General features: G+C 38.6%; 1 protein-coding gene across 1 annotated transcript in view; it reads left to right on the forward strand.

Annotated features, from left to right (window-relative positions):
- rsu1 (Ras suppressor protein 1) overlaps positions 1 to 13,549 on the forward strand; it is a 43,211-nt gene extending 29,662 nt beyond the window's left edge. Inside the window, exon 9 of the mRNA XM_006800862.3 lies at positions 12,173 to 13,549. Within this exon, the coding sequence (XP_006800925.1) occupies positions 12,173 to 12,275 (103 nt within the window). The 3' untranslated portion in view covers positions 12,276 to 13,549. The remainder of the gene's footprint in view (positions 1 to 12,172) is intronic.
- Positions 13,550 to 22,833: the final 9,284 nt, after the last annotated feature.

Genomic DNA, 22,833 nt, shown 5'->3' on the forward strand with positions numbered 1-22,833 from the left:
AAAGTAGCCAACTACAAACATTATACACTTTTCTCAGACAGGCATGAATGTTTTCACATTTTTCTCTCTTGTTTAAACGCTTTCAAAGTTCAAACCTTCGTAGAAAAATAAGTCCAGTATTATAGATTGAAACCAAAGGCACCCGCAGTTGCCTTTTGTGGCGGGGCGTGATTGCAGATGCCGTACAGGTGCGCCCGCCTCCTCTGCACGGCACCGCAGGCCACGCCCCGCCACACCTTTGATGGTGCAAAAACGTTTAATCGACATTGTTGTATTTGTTGGGGAGAAAACTTACAAACATGCAGTACAGCACTTCAGAGTCACACTGCTAGCGATCGAAGATTTATGTAAATTTGACAAGCTTGAACGCATTCTGTACTGTACAAGACCGCAGCACGAGATTGATTGACAATCGTCTACAGCCGATCAGGACGCAGAAAACAATGCGCCGTAGAAAACAAAAAACATGTAAAAGTGCACACAAAAAATCAGCGAATCAGCGAGGCCGCGAAAGGTGAACCGCATTATAGCGAGGGACCACTGTACTAGTTGAGCACTTTGCTCTCAGATTGCAGTCTTACTTGTGAATTTGTTTTCTTTATAAAAGTTGAATGGGAGACAGAGCCTTCAGCTGTCTTGCCCCTGTCCTGTGGAACCATGTCCCAGTTTGTTTTGATGTATGTGCAATCATCCAGGTAAGGAAATCCCCCCCAAAAAGTTGATTCCCTTCATCTGAACGTAGCATTTTCAGTGGGAGAAATGTTATGCCACTAATTTAGGAAGTCACTCATTTCTTCAATAATTAATGAAGAAACTCACATCACAGGCTATTGATTGCCACTGGTGTTAATTTCAGTCATTGTGCAAATGTCTTCTCTATAAGGTTGGCGAAACCTGCAGTCAGCTGAGAATCAATCAGCTGACTGAAGATGCTACGTCCAGATGAACAGAATCAACTTTTTGGGGGCATGTCCCAGTTTGAATTTGTGAGACAGTCTTTCTGTCTGATTTCAAGATTAGGTATTAAACCTCACCAACATAGGTTCAGGAATGGATCAGGTGAACTTAAACCATTGCATAGTTATGCTGCAAGGCAGCTGGTAGCGATAGCCAGCTCTGCATCCCTGTTTTTGTTTCTCCTCTCTCTGCCGTCTGCATCGCTTGCTGTTCCAGACAATAACCCACAAAGCAACCAATTGGGTAGGATACTGTCAGTCCAATCCCAAGTCGGGGTTCAGGCTGATGTCTATTAGTTCGACGACTGTATGTGATCAGCGCGTTAGGTGCACAGTAGTTAGGGACGCTGTGCTGCTGCATACATCTGTATGTGCTGCTATCTTGTTTCCATCAAGATTGCAGCAATAAATGCTTAATTTACTGTTGGGCTGCATAAGAGAGAATTTACTTTTAAAAACCGTTAAAATGTGAAAGTTGTCTTTGAGCTTCCTGGGAGTTTCCAGGTTCAGGACAGAGAAAATAAAAGGGCCAAAACATAAAAGAGATTACGCCCATGGCCTTCATCCCACACTAAAACATGATCTGAAAGAACTGTGATGACAGGGAATAAATGCATAAAATTAAATTACATATGCAGAATGCAGAATTAATTTTGACCGTTTTTTGTAATAAAACAAATATTGCATCACTCCACACAAGATGAACAGCAGCATTGTCAAATGCAAATTAGCAAATGACTTGTACTAGTTGCTATTGTCTGCTGTGTTTCAGGTATCATACACACACCACAGCATGTATGCTACACTATCTGGAGAATTAAAGTGGCATGTCATTTTAACTGTGATCTCACCATTTTGTGAGGACTGCAGTTCCCCTCAGTGTGATTGTCACTTCAGATGTCTGCTAGTCTGTGTGATCCTTAGACATGTAGAGAAGTCATGACTCCTGCAGGTCCACATGGATATGGAGGTAGAACTGAAGAAGGTTCTGCAACCTCCACGTGGTGGAGATGTTATTTAGTATCTGTGATAGTGACAGTAAAAATTAAAGCTGTTCTGAGTTCGTACTACACTCTGCATAGCATAAAATGTAGTAAAAATAAATAAATAAAAAAGTGTTGCTATATTTAGCAAAGGCAAACTGCATATCAAAAAAGATAATCAGAACAGATTATCTAGCATGTTAATTTTGGTTGGTGTAGTTAGATATTTGGTTTCTGATTGTCAAGTATTGTTAATAAAAATATAGACCATTTAAACACTCTTCATTTTAGAACAAGCACGGATTACCTTTATATAGGGTTTTTTCCCCCTATAGGTTAAATCTTCATTAATAAATCCTACACATTTTTGTATTATCATGCTAATTGGTGTGCCTTAATAGTAAGTTTTTATTCCAGTTGCAGAAAACGCAGATCAGTCTTTGTGGCTGTTTTCTGTCATTTTTGGTTTTGTTTTTATGTGTAGATTTTAGATCATTTTCTGGCTGCTACAGGATATTCAGCAGTAGCAGCATGCTTGATGCTGACAACCTCAAGACATGCGATGGACTTTTTTTGTTATTATTTTGCATGATTCAAAACAACACAGTAAAGTGATTTGCATTTGAAATTGTATTTTATTTAATGGCATAGATAATGCTTTTCAGATATGCATCAGAGGGAAGCATTATTAAAGTAATTAGCTTTAATTAATTGCATTTAATACTGTCAGGGTGGGTGTGCCAGTAGCGCCATAAAAATTAGATTAACTGTTTGTTCTAATATGACAGCATATTTGGAGCAATGCACATTTTTATTTGAGGTGGTATTAGGGGTGGGCGATACGATGGAAACGATATAAATTTGGCCAACAATAGAGATTTTAACTATACCGCTCTATTGCGATAGTGCATGTTGATGATGTCATCAAGCCACGCCTGTTTTGGCCGAAAGCATTGCAGTGGCTACAACAATTATCATCTGCAAATTATGCCGAGAGTCATAGCAAAGAGATGAAGCACTTTTGAAATATGGGAAAGCCAAAAACTGTAACATTGATTCATTAATGTTGAATTCTCTCGCAGCTGCTCTATGTTGCAGTATATTAATAACTAACCTCGTATTGTGGATGAATGATCTCAGTTGTTCTCCTGACTGAAGTTTGGCCCGTGTATAGCATCCTGCTATGTGATTGCATTTGTCCCTGATCACCAGAATCCCTCACATTAACTTTTATCGAGTGGAAAAAAGTTGGCGTTCATCCTCCAGCGTCACTGTGCTAATGTTATGCTAACATAGCTGTGTTGCTAGCAATCACATAGCACAACATTATATACCAGGTAGTCCAACTTCAGTAACCCTACAAACGCCACTGCTGTTTAGTTTTCTGTCTTCATTTATGTTGGAAGTGGTAGCAGAGCTGTACGTTTGAATTAGCTTCAAAAATCTCAGTCAGAACATGGTATGAAATGTTTAGGTGTAAACTAGCGAGCTAACTTCCTGCTAACTTCTAACTCCGTTAAATTTAATAAATTCTGTTTTCATGGATGCCTGTTAAACTTAATTGTTACACCCGATAAAGCAGCAACGCTGATGATTTTATTAAAGATTAAAGAATTTAGACCGTTTTTAACTCTCAGTGTTCGTTTGACTTTGGGACCTGAAGTGGACGGAGTTTTGGACCCAGATTACTCCGTGAAGCTCCTCACTACGGCAGCCGTAATGCTCTGACAATCCATCAAGCAGTGCGGCTTACCAAAGTTGTACTAAAACATTTTTTAACAGATTTCTGCAGCCAAAATCGGTTCAAGGTCAGTAAGCACAACCAGAATTCATACATAAGGCACACTCTTGATTTTTGAGAAAATTAAAGGATTTTAAGTCCTTATAGTGTGGAAAACACGTTATACAGAAGAAAATAATATATCGTGATATATATCGTTACCGCACGTGTTTCAAATTATATCGCGATATGAATTGTAGGCCATATCGCCCAGCCCTAGGTGGTATCTTATTGGCAGTATTGGTCACTACAGCCGCTCACACTACTTCTATTTAACTTAACATAGGTGTGACCTAAAATTAAAATTAAAAAGCATTAATGAAAACTGGATCCTAGCATCAATAAGGCTGCATTATTATTCTGTCTTAATACTCATTTAATTTTTCCTTTATGACATACTGATCATTTCTCTCTACTCCCGCTCCCCCTCTTCCATTTTATCCATGAGCCTCTCATCCATCAATGCTTGGTACCCATAATTATGCGAATACTGCTTGTTTTGACAACACCAAGTGTGCTGCATTGGCTGTCCACATATTGACTTAATGAATAATCACTTTTGTTGAAAGGAGCACATTCAATCAGTTACCACAGTCCTGAGCTCCTTCAAGCAGCTCTATTGTGTTCATTACAATAGCTGTTTCCACTTTCTTTTTTCACATACTGACAAAATTGTAATCATCTTTGTAAAGGATTTAGATCTTTTTAAAACATTATACAATTTAATTTTATGAAATAGATTCACACCTCTTTTTACATTAAGACATAAAAGCACAAAACTTAAAATCAGTTTAGAAGAGACATCTATTTGAGATAACACAAGAATATTCACGTTTTTTCTTAATTGTTATGAAATATTTCTTCTGATCTCCTGACATATTAACATTATTGCAATGCTTAAGAGCAAAGGAGGCCTATTAACAGCACCTTTCCACACCAGTTAGGGGTCGTCCTATGTTGAGGGTATGGGCAAATCAATTACTCAAAGAGCCTTACAAAAGAACATTACGAAAGACAACCAAGATATTCGTCCCCGTGACGAGTGAAATGAAAGTGTATTTGATGGACCGGCAACCTGTCCAGGCTGCACCTAGCCTCTTACCCAGTCTCTCCCTGACCCACCAGGGAGAGACTGGGTAAGATGATGGTACCCCCACCCACTTTGGGTGGGGGGGTGTGGGTACTACCTTATTTTAAAATAGTAGCCCTTGTACTTCATTTTCCTTTTTGGCCATAACAATAAACTCTGTCAACAACCACGTCAAAGTGTACCATACCTTTCTCCAACTAAGAGCTTGGATAGCCTAAAGCCGCCCACATCAAACAAGTGGTTAAGAGGATTGATGGACAGACAAAGTAGCAATTAGAGTGGTTAACAAGGAAATTTTGTTGATATTACTATAAAACTTCTTTTTTAATGATGTCCAATTGATTTCACATTGCCAGTGTAAACCCGAGGTATTTTGGTATACTTTTATTCTGCGCTCCTAAGTAGTATCTGTAACCTGCATCAACACCTATTACCAGTTTAGAATCAGTAGTTAACCAAAGCATGCTATCGAACTATGGAAGGAAGCCAGGGTACACAGTGGAAACACAGATCAGAGATCAGCAGCACTAAGTATTATACCATAGTTCACCTTGTTTCCACTGAAAGGTATAACTGTGTCCACAATTCCATGAATTCTGTTAAAGCAACAAAATCGTTATTGCTTTAATCCCCATGCTTTTGACTTGATGACCTTGACCTTTTGAGCTGTTGATTACAACATATATTTGTTTTTTGTTTTTTTGCCATATAAATGAAGAGTCATGAAACTTTGAGATCACGCCTCATATTTGGTCATAATCCAGAGAGTATACACAATATATAGCTGTGTTTACAGACTAGATTACAATTATTAAAGGATCATAGAGGGATTAGAATTCATCCTGAAATTAACATGAGTGGACCATGTTTAACAGAAATCCATCCTGTTGATGTTGACATAATTCAGCCTGGACAAAACTGAGGACCAATAGTGAGACAGTACCATCCCTAGAGCTCTGTTTACATGGTAAAAACTGTCAACTGCCCCTATGCCTGGCTGATTCCAGACACTCCCAGGAGGTTCCTGGCACCTGCCCCTGCCCCATTATCTCCTCTGGGATGGCCCTAGTGGGCAAGAAGCTCTGCAAAGCACAAGGATCCTACTTTGTCTCAACTTGTCTCTCTGTCTGATATGTATCCCTGCAGACCCTAAATGGTGATGTGGTTTCTCCAAACAGACAGGCTTTTTAAAGTAGGGAAATGTTAAATAGGTATCTCTTTAGCCTTACACCGCACTTTATTGATCAAAAATACTCGCACTCACAACTGTGTGCGTCTGAGATACTTAAGGGTTCATATACTGACCTTCCAATTAGTGATCAACTCACTCCTTTTGAGCTGTTGCTGCACATGGCTAAAACCCAGCTGGTTTTGTAATACTACATCTAGCTAGAGAGTTGCTGTTGTACTGTTTCCAAACGTAAATGGGTTTTGCGCGAGTTAAGGCAAAATGCCCATGGAAACCAAACACTGATGTTAAAATGAAAAAGAGTTGCCTACTGCTATTCCTCCACTGGGTGTATCTCCGTCTGTCCCACTCCTCTCTGTTCTGGCCTGTGTGTCTCTCTGCCCAGGGCTACAGTTGCTTTGATGGGCAGCATGGGAGGGGGTTGGCATATTTAATTCCCAGATGAGAGGTTTGACATGGGATGGAGGCAGGGTGAAGAAAACGAGACACTTCAATCATAGACTGACAGTTTTCACTATTGTGGATTTGTATACGCACATTCTTAGGGTGTGCATGTGTGTGCGTGTGCATGTGCAGCATTAGCTGTAGAAATTCAGTGACATGCTTTTCTAGTGTCTTCAGTGTCTTGTTTTGAAAGCGATGTTTTGAAGTATGTATTTTAGTTTTCTGCCTGCATTGTCTTTTTAGGGCCATAAATAAAAGCCATCTGTTCTTAAAAATAGAATAATAATTATAATAATGATGGGGCCCTTGCACCCCAGGGTTCAGGGCTTTATGTACCCATTCACATGGGTGTCAATTAGAAAATGTATGCGTGACACCTAATTTAAATTGTTATGATTTTAATTTTTAAAATTTGCTGTGGTGCACTACAACAAAAGCTACACAATTTAGCATGGCTGAGGTCTGTAGTTCAGCCTGTTCAAATTTAAAGTTGAACCCTTTAAAGTTCAACTTTAAAGGGTTTACCACTAGATCACTTCACCACTAGATGAGTAGATTGTAGCCTAGTGAGAGGAAAAACAGTGTAATCAACATTGTACCACTGTGCCCCACAATGGCTGCAGCCACCAGGTTTCCATTACTGTTTGGATCCTCCTGGAGTTTTTCCCCTATCTGTAGAAAGCTGTTTATTCACTGTTTACCTCAGCTATCAATGCCGGTTGAGAAGCACCAAGTTTTGTTTAGGCTATAAGACTTCTGACCGATGACAGCAATATAGCGATATCAATACAATGATAGAAAATTGCTCCCAGCATGACCTGGAAACACCTTCAAACACACCATTCCTCTTCTTCAAATTAAGTCTTGCCACAAGAGCTCTGTGTTGCTTGGTAGACCACAATAAATTGCTTGTCGGCACAATACCAGCCTTAATTTAGCTGAAATTCTGAATGTTATCTAATAACCAAATAAAAATGGTGAAATTTAGCTTTGATGACTTCCTAGTGCCAGTCTTGTTACATTCTTGCCTGCAGGTATTCCCTCATGCTCCATTTCTATGTAATCTGATTTTAGAAACATTAACTTTGTAGTTAATTTATAAGTTTTGTATGGTGAGGTCATATTACAGAAGACCATGGATGGGCCCTTAATGTCTATTGACATGGTCCCTGGGATGATTAACGGACAAAAACAGTGGATAGTGGTGCCGAGCCCATTAAGCTTGATCTTAAATCATTCACAGAGAACTTTGGCTAAAAGAGGATTACAAATGTCCGTTATTTAACTATGATTATTCTAGGTATTTCCTGTGGTGTGACTTTTTAATTAGTATTCAGGGATTTGTATTTAAAATGACTTGCATTTATACGTATAGAAGGAAATCATGGGTGGCTCCTTTTAAATGTTCAGGTCATCTGCTTTCACAACCGCATCTCAGTGTATGCAAGCAAACACTTCAGCATTGACCCTCCAGTTTATGAAGTTTGAATGCCTAAAGTCACCCTGTCCACAGACCACCCAAGAGAAAAGCCTGACAGTTGCATAGACTCATCTCATTCAAACCAAACTAACAAATGAAGGGACGTCTGTACGTCTGTCTGACATCTGTCTAGCCTATCTGTGTAGCCTATCACTACAACCGTTCATTCAATTCTATTCAGACTTCAAAGGTGTGTTACTAAAGACGAAAGAAGTGTGTGGATATTACGCTCCTCTGTGACCTCATTAAAATCTCAGCAGTTTGGAAGTTTTTATATAAACCTCAGATGACGGTGACACCTCCCTTTGCCGATGCCAACAAAGGACAGTGTAAACAATGGCTATTGCAGAAACTGTTGGGAAATGCGATCTGATAGTGAGACAAGCTCTTATAGATACACAATTTATGTTTCCGCTGTCTAAAAATGGCATTTAGCCATAAAAAGCTAGACCATATTTGTAACACATTATTGTTTTATTACGCTTTTTCTGGTATATCCATGCATGATAGAAATTGATCACTTTTGGAAACACATTATTGTTCAAATATATTTTGTACTAAATGTACTAATTCAATTTAGAGATACAAAACAGTTTAAAAGAACCCGGATTTATGTGCACTACACTGTACATCGCTTTAATTGATTATCCAAAATAACAACAGCTAAGGAAAGAAACTGTTGTCTTGATATCAATCGCAGAGAGAACAGACACACTGTGACTTTGGTGGCACTTTGACCTGCTGCATCTAGAAATTCCATTACATCCCATAAGTCACTCCAGGTCCTCTTAACTAAAGCTAGTGATGTGTCCTGTGTCGAAGCGTCGAATCGTGTGTCGGGTAATCTCGGGGGCGTTTCTGTGAAGCGCGTATCGAGGCTTGCTTTGATTACGTATGCAGTGATGTTCGAGGCCTCGCGGGCAGTCCGTACCACGTGACTGATTCAAGGACTGGTTCACCGGTTCGCGCCAGATTCGAAATAAAATGGGCAGAAAAACACAGCTGATTTCCCATCACAGTGTTGTGGAATTGGATTACGTACGTGTTACATAGTTACTTGAGCATTTCTTCTTCGATGGAACCAGGAAGGAAGAGATTTTTTATTTTATTTTATCTCTCCTAATAAAGTATGCACACAGTAATAAATATCACAAATGATAAGCACCATAATATAAATAAACAACACTACAGATCCTATAATCTGATTTCTGTCTTTTAGTTTATTAAAAAGTGAAGCGCCAAATACTAGTTTGTGTCATTATCCAGATGTACATAAGCATGATTACACAGGTACCAGCGGGTTTTGATTATCGATTAAAATCGATTCTAGCTTGGATAACGTGATATCGATTCATTAAAATCCTGAATCGATTTTTAATATAAATATTACTACATTTCAACCACCACCAAACAGCTAAAACAGTAAATGAGAGCAGGTACACCGATTCTGCACAAAGACGTAAACACAAAGCGCTGACGCATCAGAATCAGTGAGATGTCGCCTTTCTCACCAGACAGCACGGACACGGTCGGGGCTGAAAGCCGACAGCTCACTGATTCTAATCTAAGGCATCTGCTGTGATGCTTACACATTAGATAAAGTCTCGAAAGTGTCAGCTTTCTTTTTATAGTTATAAAAATATGCAAATGTACTGATCTATGATCTGAATTATACTATTGACTGACTGTCTGAGGCTAACAGTTACACAATCATACCAAAACTCTGTCCTGATAGTTTCCACTTTCTCTTTTGTATCACACATACTGAGACAATATTCGGGATAAATAACCAAGAAAACAATTTATGTATTCAGTTTAGAGGTTTACACATCATTATAATCACAGAGCCCGCTTCACTTGTATTGTCCACTTGATGGCGCAGTAGAGCAAATGAATCATCACAATGCTTCGAAACATGAGTCGACCAATTGGGTGGAAAGCTTCAGTTCATCATGAGGCTTCATCTCACCATCACTAACTAAAGCTATTCATCTATTTGGCAGTGTTGAAATGCACATGTGTGCAAGGTTGCCTTGGGTCAGGGGATACAAGTAGAAAAGCATTAGATACCAGTTGGCTGGAAAAGGGAGAAATTTACTGAGGCTTCGTAACAGCTACAGCTAGAATAAAACAACTGACACCAGATAAAGGAAAATAGAAACAGTTGATATTTAGAATAGGACAGTTACTAGTTGGAATACTAACGCATTTTTAAGAAGTCCTTTGCATAACTCGCTTTTCCACAAAGGGATATACTCATTATGTACACCCTTCACCCCAATTTCCATGCCCCATACCCGATTCAATTGTACATGGTTCCCTAATCTAAGCATTGTCTAATCATAGAAGAGGATAAATCAGGGGTGTCAAACTCAAATACACAGTGGGCCAAAATTCAAAACTGGAACAAAGTCGCGGGCTAATGTTAATATTTATTGAAATATATTTATTCCTCCAGATATAAGAATGAATCTTTTCTTATGGACTCAAACACGTTTTGCTGAAAAACTGAATATGGAACAAGCAAAGCTTAATACTAAACAATATATATATTAGCTGTATAATACCAGTAGGCCAGCTCTAATAGTAACTTGGTATGGCTTCGCGGGCCAAATGTAATTAGGCTGCGAGTTTGACACCTATGGGATAAAGGGTGAATTCCTTGTCTCATTTCACAAGGAATGAGGCAATGAACAGTTTATACTCTTACCTGAAACAATGTCTAAACACAGATAATTGAATAATTACAACATTTTTGTTTGGCTGTAGCTTCATAGCATTGCTGGCCTGTGTGCACATGATTATCTCTGCTGTTGAAGGCAGAATTTCAACCCTGGATTCCTTTTTCTACTTGTACTGTTATGTACAATAAAATATAACCATGGTCGCCACAGAGCCAAGCTCATCTGTAACCGGAAGGTTGCCGGTTCGATTCCCCTGCTCTCTCTGTCCTGGTTGTTGTGTCCTTGGGCTAGACACTTTACCCTACCCCCTACTGGTGTTGGCAGCGATATGGCAGCCTCTATAAATGCAATCCATTATTATTATATTTTGAATACTATTTAAAATTTTAAGCCTAGAAGAGAGAAAAACAACACGTTTATCTGTGGAAACATCCTGCAGTGAGAAGCAGAGAACTCTTTTCCAGTCCGATGAGCTCTCTTGCATCTGTGCAAAGATGAGACCCGTGGGACGGCAAAGGTGGCAGTGGGGTGAGAGGAGCGTGTATGTGGTGGTGTGTGTAACTTACACTAAAAGGTATACTGTAATAATATGGACAATCAATACTGAACACAACAACTGTGTGTTCACTGTTGATGCTTTTCTTGATTTTCGTGTTACACTTAAATTGTCGGGCTGGGTGTGGTTCAGATCTACCACTCAGAGAGGAGGGGCCAGGGGTCAAACAACAATCGTCTATGTATCAAAGTATCCTTAGGCAAGATACTGAACCCTGAGTTGCCCCGATCCATCTGTAAGAGTATGTTTGAATGTTAGATAAAAATGCTTAAAAGGTACAGATAAACATCTGAATGTTTGTATGATTGGGTGAATGAGACTTGTAGTAGAAAGTGCTTTGAGAGCTCAAATTCAGTAGAAAGGCAGAATATCAGTACGAGTTTTCATACCTTTTCTTTTGTGCATACCCCTCTCACGTTTGTAAGCAAAGACTTTAAAACACAGGTTATTAGGGTTCTTAGCAGAGAGAGTACTCGTATCTCATGTGAATTAGTTATAATTAATTCAGTTCACCATATCACTGGATATTTCCACTGATCCACTCATAGCTTGTTTTTGGCCTTGCTAAAAAGGGTGTAACGGCTGTACATCTATTTTAGTTTGCTTCATCATTTCCCCTTTTTTATAAGTAAACATCCACCTGTGTCTGGAGACTTGTTTTACACCATGTAGCATTTTGAGAAGTCATTTTCACAGAGCTTTCACAGTACAGATGTCTTTGAGTTATTGCTCAGCTTAGTCAAATTATCTCTAATTGTAATTTTAGGAAGACAAGGCTACTTTTTAATGGAAGTTAATTCACAAATCCTAGTAATGCATAAAAAATTTCCTTGTACCTGTAATTTATTCTGACTTGTTATGTGTAACAGAGCACTACCAGTAAAATTCACATTTTTTGGTTGACTTTTACATGATCTTTTCTGAAAAACATTTGTGCAGTTTTTTGTATGTAATCATAAACATGTACGTTGATACTGAATGTGTCTTCCCTCCTCTTTTCCTCTCCCCAGTCTTTATGGCAGACACATGCAGGCCAACCCAGAACCGCCCAAAAAGAACAACGATAAGAGTAAGAAAATCAGCCGCAAACCACTGGCTGCCAAAAACAAGTGAAGAAGAAATAAGAGGATGGAAAATCAACACTTATTTAGCAGCCAGATTCACTGCATGTGCCTTTTGTGCTCCTTTTTTTTGTTAAAAACCTGTATTGCAGTTAAATGCAGAAGAGTGTTTCTGCCTATGATGTGTCATTTGGGCTTGTTAACTGTCAGAGTCTCTGTATTTATGATTTGTTACTTATAGGAACTTGACATGTTACAATTGATAAAGATTGCAAAAATGCACAAATTGATTTAAGTACAAAAAAAATTACTGTAATGTTATCTTTTAGGAAAAAAGGATTTGCTATATACCAAAGGAAAAAACTGAATTAGGATGATTCTACTTTTGTGTGAAAAGAGCTTTTAGGTATTTCAGAAACATTGTTAGGAGAGTTCAGATACACATGTTCTGTTACTTTCAAACTTTTCTATTTAATTATTATAATCTAGCGTAATATTATGGTGCATATAAAAAATGCATTAACAGCTTATTTAGATGTTGTCATACATTTCGATACATTTGTTTTTATTCGTGCCTAAGCTACGGAAACCGGTTAAGCCATTGTCAGTATATCTATCATGTTGCCTGTTGTTTACCAATGTCTTGTTCTGAAGCATCAATTTTTTTTTCTGTAGCCATCTTCATCTTTGGAAAAATGACATGACCTGCAAAGGAGATCTAACTATGAAACTGAGAGACACTTCAATCATGCATGCCAGCCCAAAATCACCCCCTGATTTATCATGCTTTTTACAGTATTAGGGACCATAATGTACAAAATTAACACCATGTTATAAGACTTGAAATTAACAATTATTAGTGTTAAAGGAAATGTTGGCTGAGGATATCTATCAAGTGATCAGAATGATCATGTTTATGATTCTTCTCTTTGCAATCTGAGGACCTGATGTCCATTAGAAGGAATACAGATTTAAGGTATACACTAGCTTAACTTTTTAGCCTTGGGATTATCGTCCGTCCACCTATGGTGAAATCTGCCATTAACTGTATTCATTCCACTAATAAGAAGAATTTTAAATGAACATGAAATATTGTGTTTGAATCCCTCTGTGCTTTCCGTTTCACGTTTTCTCTCACATTCTGTTTTTCAATGCCAAATACTTCACGATCTTTCTGAATGTGTGAATGTAATCCATGTTAAGCTTTTATGCCAGTTCAAAACATGCTGGTCATTAATTGTACTCACTGCATTTCAGCATTTGCAAATAAAAAAGGGTACTTTTGTATTTTTCATTTTAGATTTGAGTACTCTACTTCCTACAAAATACAGTGGAGGTGCAGATTTCTTTGCATGTATTTCTTTCTAGAAACAGCAACGGCAATTGAGATAAAGGAAACCAGCTGAAAAAGAATCAGTGTTTTTGATGCAAAAGTAAAATCTTTTTGCCTGTCTTCTGAATGTGATCTGTTGAATTGTTTTCATTTAATTTCATTTATTTATATAGCGCCAAATCACAACAGCAGTTGACTCAAAATGCTTTATATTGAAAGGTAAAGACCCTACTATAATAGAGAAAATTTCCCAACAGTCAGATGACTGTCTAGGAGTAAAAACACCCTTTTAACAGGAAGAATTCTGTTAAAAACTTTGGGACTCAAGCAAATCAGGCCGAGACCTGAAATCTCTCCGGCTACTCCGGCTTCCTCCCTCATTCCAAAGACATGCAGTTTAGTGGGGAAAGGTTAATTGGAAACTAAATTGCCCATAGGTGTGAATGTGAGTGCAAATGGTTATCTGTTTCTATATGTTAGCCCTGCGACAGACTGGCAACCTGTCCAAGGTGTACCCTGCCTCTAAAGTAAAGGTAAGTAAAGAAGAAATGCTGGGTGGGAATCCCCCAGCAGCCTAGGCTTATTGTAGCCTAAGGGTTCAGCATCATCATATCCAGCCCTAACGTAAGGACATTTTCAGCCTAATCTAAAGGTAGAAATAGTGTCTGTCTCCCAAATCCAAACAGCGACCTGGTTCCACAGAAAAGGGTCTTGAAAGCTGAAGGTTCTGCTTCTCGTTCTACTTTTAAATACTGTAGGAACCTCAAGTAATCCTGCAGTCTGAGAGTGAAGTGCTCTATTGAGGTGATGTGGTAACTTGAGGCCTTTAAGGTAAAGTAGTGCCTAATTATTGAAGACTTTTTATGTGAGGAGATTTTAAATTTGATTCTGGAATGAACAGAAATCCAATAAAAAGAAGCCAGTATGAGACAAATGTGCCATTTCTTTACTCTTGTTGCAGAATTTTGGATCAACTGAAGGCTTTTCAGGGAGTTTTTAGAACAACCTGATAACAATAATAATGAATTACACTAGTCATGCCAAGAGGTAATAACTGCATGAAGTAGGTTTTTAGCATGACTCTGAGACTCTAAATTGGTAACCCTAACCCCTTTTTTTCGATACCGGTACTAGTTTTATTTTGTTGTATTTATCCGCGACACCTTAAAGGCCGGTCCGTGAAAATATTGTTGGGCATAAACCGGTCCGTGACGCAAAAAAGGTTGGAGACCGCTCTAATGAACTACTTTCTACAGGAAGTAATTTAGTATTACTTTGAAAGTAATGTATTTCTTTTGTTGATTAATGACCACAACACTGTACATGTATGACATCCAGCTGTATGAGTAGGAATGAGCAATGTGATTTATATGTGTGTATATATATGTGTATGTGTGTGTGTGTGTGTGTGTGAAAAATACAAAAAGAAAAATTGACAGTTCCCAATAGTGCATTATTACTATTCCTCAAATTTGTAAAACTGAAGATTTGTTACTAAGGATGTGTTACAGACATATATCCTAAAGCCCACTCTATTTACAGTCATTTCTCCTGCATCTCATTTGGTGGATGTTGTACCAGTTTTGCCCTTACTTCATCTCAATTCATCTCACACTTTTCCAAGGATACAATAGTCCCAGGCTTACTAAAGCCCATTGATTTTCACAAGGTGATTTATAGGTGGCGTGCACGTTAGGGCAGACTTGATTGTATAAGGGAGGCTGCAGAGTGCCACTTTAATGAGGATGGTGACACAGGGTTGAGAAGTAAGCACCCAGCTTACCACAGGATGAACCACGATTATATAGCTGCTGTTTTTCTTTAGCTTAACAACCAAAGGTACAAAGCATGTTCTAATACAGTTAGGTTCATAAATATTTGGACAGTGACGCACTTTTTGCATTGCTTCCTCTGTACATCATCGCAGCGCACAAAAAAAAAAAAACGAACCTAAATTGAAATTAAAATGAAAACTTTAACAATTCTGTTTCGCAGTGTTAGTCAATAAGTGACTGGCTGCTCCTGTATGGGATTAGAACGATGCCACCTTATCCCATAGTCCAGCCAATGATGCGATTCACATTCGTATATACGCAGCTAATCAACGTCGCTGACAGGCTATGACAGCGTCCTTATGTGCCGACACCAGTGTTTTAGCTAGCAAAGCGGTGTGGCTAATGTGGAGTGAAGCCACGTTAATGACAACGTGTACAACCATTGGAGATGTGAGCAGGACAGACGGAACAATTGACGGAAACAGTGTGGACTTTATACCAATTTTTAAATTGTGTTGATCGGCCACGTAAAACCAGAGTTACGATAAAAATATCTGCAATGTTTGGTTTTCTTCCTGAATACTATCGTTGTTTATATTTACTGCGGGAAGAAACGGTAAGAAAAACGCTCAAAAGCGCTCTCTGCCTGTGAGCAAAAACAAAACCAAAAGAAACCCACACCCTTTCCTATTGGTCGAAAAATGTACCATGTCAACCAATCAAAAAATGATATGGCAACATGGCATTTAGTTGTTTAGGAAGGGGGAGGTTTTAGGAGTGATGGTGGTGTTTTGAGATGTGAGAGATTTGCGACGTTTAGCGCAAATCTTGTGTAGTTAGTGTGTAGTGTAGTCAATAGTTTTGTTGTGTGTGTCAGAACAATGAGGCGACTGCTGAATGTTACAGGTGTTACAGCAGTGATACATCTCCTGTTGTCAGGCCTGCAGGTATCAGGCTGTAGTTCTCCTTTATCTCACAGTGGACAGAAATTATTTTTTTGGAGTGGCACAAATAATTTGTGTGGCATCAGATTTGATGCAGAACAGCTGATTGTTCTGTAAATAGTTTGAAATGTTTATTTAAAAAATGCCTTGGCTGCATTTTTAGGTAAACAGCTGCAAAAAACTTTGTTGTTTTCATAACTCAGTTACTTTTTTGAAGAAGTAACTATATAATTAATTGCCCAACGTTGGTCATTATATAATGTATTTTGCAGACAGAGAGTTACAGACTCTCTCCCAGACCACAGACTCATAATACAAGTCACAGTTTTATACAAAAAAAAGTAAAGAAAGTTGTGTTTTCAAAATTGGAGTTCAAGTTATTTTTTACTTCCAATAGTGTTAACATACTACACAGGACATGAACAAGATTTTTTTTAATTTTCATTGTAAGTGGGCTAAAGCAGTTAATTAAAAGTAGTCTAACATAAATACTGTAATTTGATTATTTTAATAAACATGTAACTTGGATGGATTCGATGCTGGCGTCACGCCAGCAGTGCACACATCTGCTGTTGCTCACAGTGGTCCAAGGGACCGCTCAGGGAGTTTGTGTGTTCGCTCAGACACTTGAAAAATTAGAGGTGTGACAAAGGGGATGAGCAGTTGCAATGCTCTCCATTTGTCCCATATGTGTTGACCTTTTTTTTTGCACATCATTCTGTTTCTATTTATTTGCTATGATTTGCTATTTGTTAAGTAACATTGCTGCACTCACTATCCCGGGTTTGTAAGCGTTCTGTTGCCGGCAAATCAAACATTCTGCAAATTAAGGCAAATACTCAGGTACATGTTTCTTTATATTTTATTATGTTACAGATTAAGTAATTTGTTCATGAAACGCCCGCCTAGCATTTCCTCATTTTAAAGTCCTGATGATGTCACACATGACATCAGCAGGTCAAACCAAGTGGGGGGGTTTCTTTGTCAATAGAAACGCTTCCTTTTGTTTGTGTTAAGGTTTAAAGGGGTTTGTTGAATGTTTTTCTTTTCATTAATACTGCCATTTAGTTGTGTAAATGTGCATATTAGAAGTGTGAAGAGATTTTGTGTCTTTTTAATCATCTGTGTAAAGTTTTAGATCCCTCAGTTTGAGAGAGTGGTACTGGCTGGGCTAAGTGAAGAGAAATTGATGGTCCTATTTAAAGCCAGTCTCTACCAGATTCAAGAGAGAGGAGAGGTGAGCTGTGTCACCAGATCCATGGTCTGTTGAATTTTGTTAATTGAGTTAATTTGGGGGAAGTTTTGTTAAGTTACACATTAAATTAAGTTCACTGTAAATAAATTGCTCACCTCTTGAAACCTGAAATTAGGGATGCAACGATACCAATTTTTTCAAACAGATACGATACCGATACTTGGATCTGAGTACTTGCCGATACAGAGTACAAAAACCGATACTTCTACCACACACAAATACAATTAATTGGAAGACAGATTTTATTATATTCCCTGCCGATAAAAAATAAAATCTTAATAAAAATGACCACAAAAAAATTTCAAGTGAAAAATAAGCACTTCTGTTAAATTATTGCAGAGTCTCCACATTGTAATTTTACAAAATATCACTGAACTATTGGCACTGTCTCGAGCTTTCAGAATAATAAATAAACACTTCTGTTTGGAATAAAATAAATACAAATTAGGTTTGAGAATAAAATAAACTTTTAAATTGTTGCAGAGTATCCATATTGTAAACAAACAAACAAAATTGGCAATTGGCATTGACGAACAAACTCCTCATCAGTCCACTGTGCCGTTAAACCAAGGACTGACATCGCACACACACTGCTTGTCTTTACCTCTTCAGACAGTTTTGGCACCATTATCTCCCTGATGTATGGGCGGTTGGGAATTTCATATCGCAGCTCGAGTATGCTGAGAAGACGGTGCAATCCTATGTTTTCCATGACCGGCATTGGCTGGTCATCCAGAGCGATAAAATGAGTCAGAGCCTCTGTTATTTTAACTGCCCGTGGATTTTCTCTTGACATTTTTCATCGCTTTTCCAAAACCTGAGTTAAAGTTGGCTGTTCCGGTCCACACTGCTGACATTTTGTTTAGCCTAGCTACAGCAGCCTCCAGTTTCTCTTTTTTATCTGGAGCCGCCAGTCTCACTCGCCTAACCCTGTGCCTGTTTAGCACGGGATGTCCCCCTAGTGGCCAATCTAAAAAACTACAACAGAAATGACAAGCCACCCTCTGATTAATGAAATAAGTTAGTATCGGTTCATGGTATCGGTTAACTTTTATGAGTATGAGTACACACACATTTTACAGTATCAGCCCCGATAACCGATACCAGTAACGGTATCGGTGCATCCCTACCTGAAATGTCTGCGTAGTCTGCTTCCCTACCACCTTCCTTGACATTCGAATCTGACTACTTCACAAGAGGGAACACTGATCAAGACATGATTGAATTGTAGACTTAATGAGCTTTAACAAAAGGATTGCAATTGTTTAGAAATTACAGACATTTTCTGAATTATATGGTCCCCAGTTTATAGGGAGTGAAAAATAATTTCACCTTGCTATGCCATTCCACATTAAACAGATAAAAGACTTAGAACTGTCCCTTTGCTCACTGGAACTTTCAATATAAGGTCCAAAACGAATGTCATTATAAAGCAAAAAAAACCTATCAGAGAAAAACCAAAAATTATAATGGTCAAATCAACAACCTGGTGGATTTTTAAGAAGGAAAAATACACTGACCAGTGTAACAAAGTGGTTACAGTAAAGGTTCCTGAAAAGTTAATTCAATAGTTTTATTACCCCCCCTTAAATTAAAGCTGAAACTTGGGACTTCAATTAAATTTTCATTATACCAATATTTACATGTCAGCAATTTGCCATATTAAAGAAGACTTGGAACTCTCGACTAATGATCATTAGGTCATTTATTCTTAAGACACTTCAACTTAATTCAATTCAACAATCATATTCACAAACTTGGACATGTCCATTTTATAAAATATTAGCTCATTTTGAATTTGATACCAGCAACATTTCTCCAAAAGTTGGGATAGAGGCAACAAGCCTGGAAAAGTAAGTGATACTTAAAAGAAACAGCTGGAGGAACATTTGGCAACTAATCAGGCTAACTGAAAACTGGTCGGCATAACTGGTATAAAAAGAGCATCTTAGGGAGACTGTGTTTCTTAGAAATAAATTTGAGTAAATGGCAAATGGACTGGTTCTTATAGAGCGCTTTTCTACTCTTCTGAGCACTCAAAGCACTTTACACAACTTGCGCATTCACCCATTCACACACATTCATACTCCGATGGATGCATCGGAGAGCAATTTGGGGTTAATATCTTGCCCAAGGATATTTGGCATGCAGACTAGGGGAAGCCAGGAATCGAACCACCAACCTTCCGATTAGTAGATGACCTGCTCTACCACCTGAGCTACAGCCACCCCAATGGAGTTAATTTGTTAATTTGCAAAAAGCTGTCTACAGATTGTAGAACAATTTAAACTGAACGTTCAGCATAAGATTGTATCGTCAAAAGATTTTGAGAATCTGCTGAAATCTGTGTTCAAGGGACAAGGCAGAAAATCAGTGTTGGATGGCTGTCATCTTCAGGCCCTTAAAAACAAACATGACTCTGTCAAAGAAATCACTGCAAGGGCCCAGGAGCACTGTCTGAAAACAGTTCGTCAACTCAAGTGATGACCTACAGTCACAGCCATCAGGTAATGAGACAATGGTAATGGTATAATGAGTTGCCTGGAAAATTATTCCTGACAGCTCTTTGGAACCAACAGCTGGGTGTTTTCTTCCCCATTGGAAGTGTCACAACTCAATTGAAAAATTCTGTCCCACTCATTGCAAAATAGGGTTGTGTCTGCATACCATTTGGCCATCATCTCAATGTCAACATTTGCTTAAGGGCAAACTCCAGTGGAACATATCTCGTCTGTTTCCACGGGCCTCACGTACCTTGAGCCTTGCATCCATGGGAAGAGGAGCCAGTTAAATATTGCCTCCAGTGTGCTGCTAGCCTGAGGCTGCAATAGGTCCTGCTGCCTCAAGTCCGCCACTGCCTGCTTCTGATGCATAGCTGCCAGATCTTCCATCATTTAAACCAAGGTTGGCACCAGCTGTACAGGCTGTGGGTCTGACAGCCTTGTGCATATTGGGAGGCATTTAGCACCAGTGTAGCAAGTTACGATGCCATCTCTAAAACTTTGGGACTCCAGCAAACCAGGCCGAGACCTATTATCTACAAACAGTGTTGGGAAGGTTACTTTTAAAATGTATTCCATTACAGAATACAGATTACATGCCCCAAAATGTATTTTGTAACGTATTCCGTTACGTTATTCAATGAGAGTAACGTATTCTGAATACTTTGGATTACTTAACATATTATTATGCTGTTTACAACTACATAAATGTACTATTGCTGTGATTTATTACTGTTACTGAAGGTCCGCGGCTCTGAACCGTAGTAAAGGGACCTCTGGCTAATACGGTGGGTTCTGTTTCGGGCTCGTAGCCGAAAACTAGCTTTACTTTGTTGTCTGGGTCAACTTTGCTTGCGAGAGACAGAGAGAGGCGTTGAAAGGCTGCTCCAACGGAACTTATTGTTTCAGAGGAAAACAGGAACACGGTGTACAGTCGAGTCTTAATAGCTTACTTACAACTGGGCTGTCAGGCACTCTTCTTGGCTGCAGTGGTTATTATTATATTTACATGCTTCCAGCTCCCGTTTCTGCTCGATGACAACTCGTACTTTTCCTTTTTCTCCCTCCCTCGCTCACAGACACATAACGTGTATGGCAGTCCATTCTCCCTGCAGCACGGACTACACTGCCTATGATGCTACATTCTTTAGAGCTATGCCTGTAGCATTCTGCCTATTAGCTTAGCACAACAACAACAAAAAGGCGCTCTCTCACCCAGGAAACACAGAGAGAGAGAGAGCGTCACCCTGTAACCATGGCAACCGTAACGCTGCCACCTGGAACAACAGAACGTAGCTGTCAAACAAAACCCAAACAGTCCTGACCCGCCACAATATGAAACAGGGAAGTACCGCCGTGTAATCCATTTATTTCAACAAAGTAACTGTATTCTAAATACCACCTTTTCAAACAGTAACTGTAACGGAATACAGTTACTCATATTTTGTATTTTAAATACGTAACGGCGGTACATGTATTCCGTTACTCCCCAACAATGGCTACAAATAGAGGAAACCTGAAACTGTGGAGAACCTTTTCAGGAGTGGTACCAAATCTTATTCAGAGTGCATCAACAACTCGTTCAGGAGATCACAAAAGAACCCAGAACAACATTTACACAACTACTGGCCTCACTTTTTTTCTGTTTAGGTCAATGTTCAACATTCAACAGTAAGAAAGCAACTGGGCAAAAAGGGCATCCGTGGAAAAGTTCTAAGGCAAAAACCACTGGTGACCAAAATAACACAAAGGTTTTTCCCATATTCGTAAGTGAACATTTTAATGATGAATCACAATTTCAATCACTATCAGAATACTTCATTAATCCCTAAGTTAATTATTATGCTCTCTACCAAAAAATCCTGAATGTTCTGGCTCTGAAGCTCAAGTGCACTTCAGTTATGCAGCAAGACAATGGTCAGAAACATACCAGCAAATCCATCTCTGTATGTTTCTGTCAACAGATGTATTCTAAAGACATTTGGAGAGACCTTGTCAAATCAAACTGAGAAATAAGATCTAATAATGTGGTAATTTTCAAGTTATTAGAACTCAATTACCAAAGTAATAACTTATTAATATCAAAGTAATATCATGGTAACAACAAAAAAAAAAGTTGGCAGTTGACGCCCAACTTCTTCTTTGTCTTTATCCAGGAATAGAAATAAATTGCAGAATCCCAGTAGGTAGTAGTCTGCCACCTATCTATTATAACAGAAGCTAACATTTGAAAATTGAGCCTATCCTATTTGAAACTTCACATTGTTTTCTGTGGTACTTTCTCAACACATCTCCATCACACAAAAGGACAGTAAGTTATGCCCTTACTCCAGTATCCCAAGATTCTTGTTTATATGTTGGCCAGAAATAACTCTTCTTTTTGCTTAAGGAATGGTGTCCACAAATGCAAGCCCTTAACTCGGTTAAACTTTCTGCCTTGAAGGCTTCATATCTAGTAGCTAATACTGTTACCATGGGGGGGAAATGCCATTAGATATTGGAGAGAAATAAAGGACATATGCCTGGAAGCTGCAGCTGCTAAAGCTGGGCAAGGTGCAAACTGATAAGGCAGCTGAAAATGTTTTTACTAGGTCCATCCTTATATACAAATAAATACAATTTATGTTTATGTGTTCACAGATGTGGAAATGAGGCTTTCTTGTCTATGTGTAGTGCATCAAGATGACTTGCAAGAAGATTTATTGTTTGCCTTAACATCACTATAGGGAAAATATTTAAAGCAACTGAAATTATGAACTAAAGCTTTGAATTTGGTTTTTGTGTTTAGACCAATGGCCTTCT

This window comes from Neolamprologus brichardi, chromosome 9, assembly GCF_056152115.1.
Source record: "Neolamprologus brichardi isolate AB-2024 chromosome 9, ASM5615211v1, whole genome shotgun sequence".
Taxonomy (NCBI): Eukaryota; Metazoa; Chordata; class Actinopteri; order Cichliformes; family Cichlidae; genus Neolamprologus; species Neolamprologus brichardi.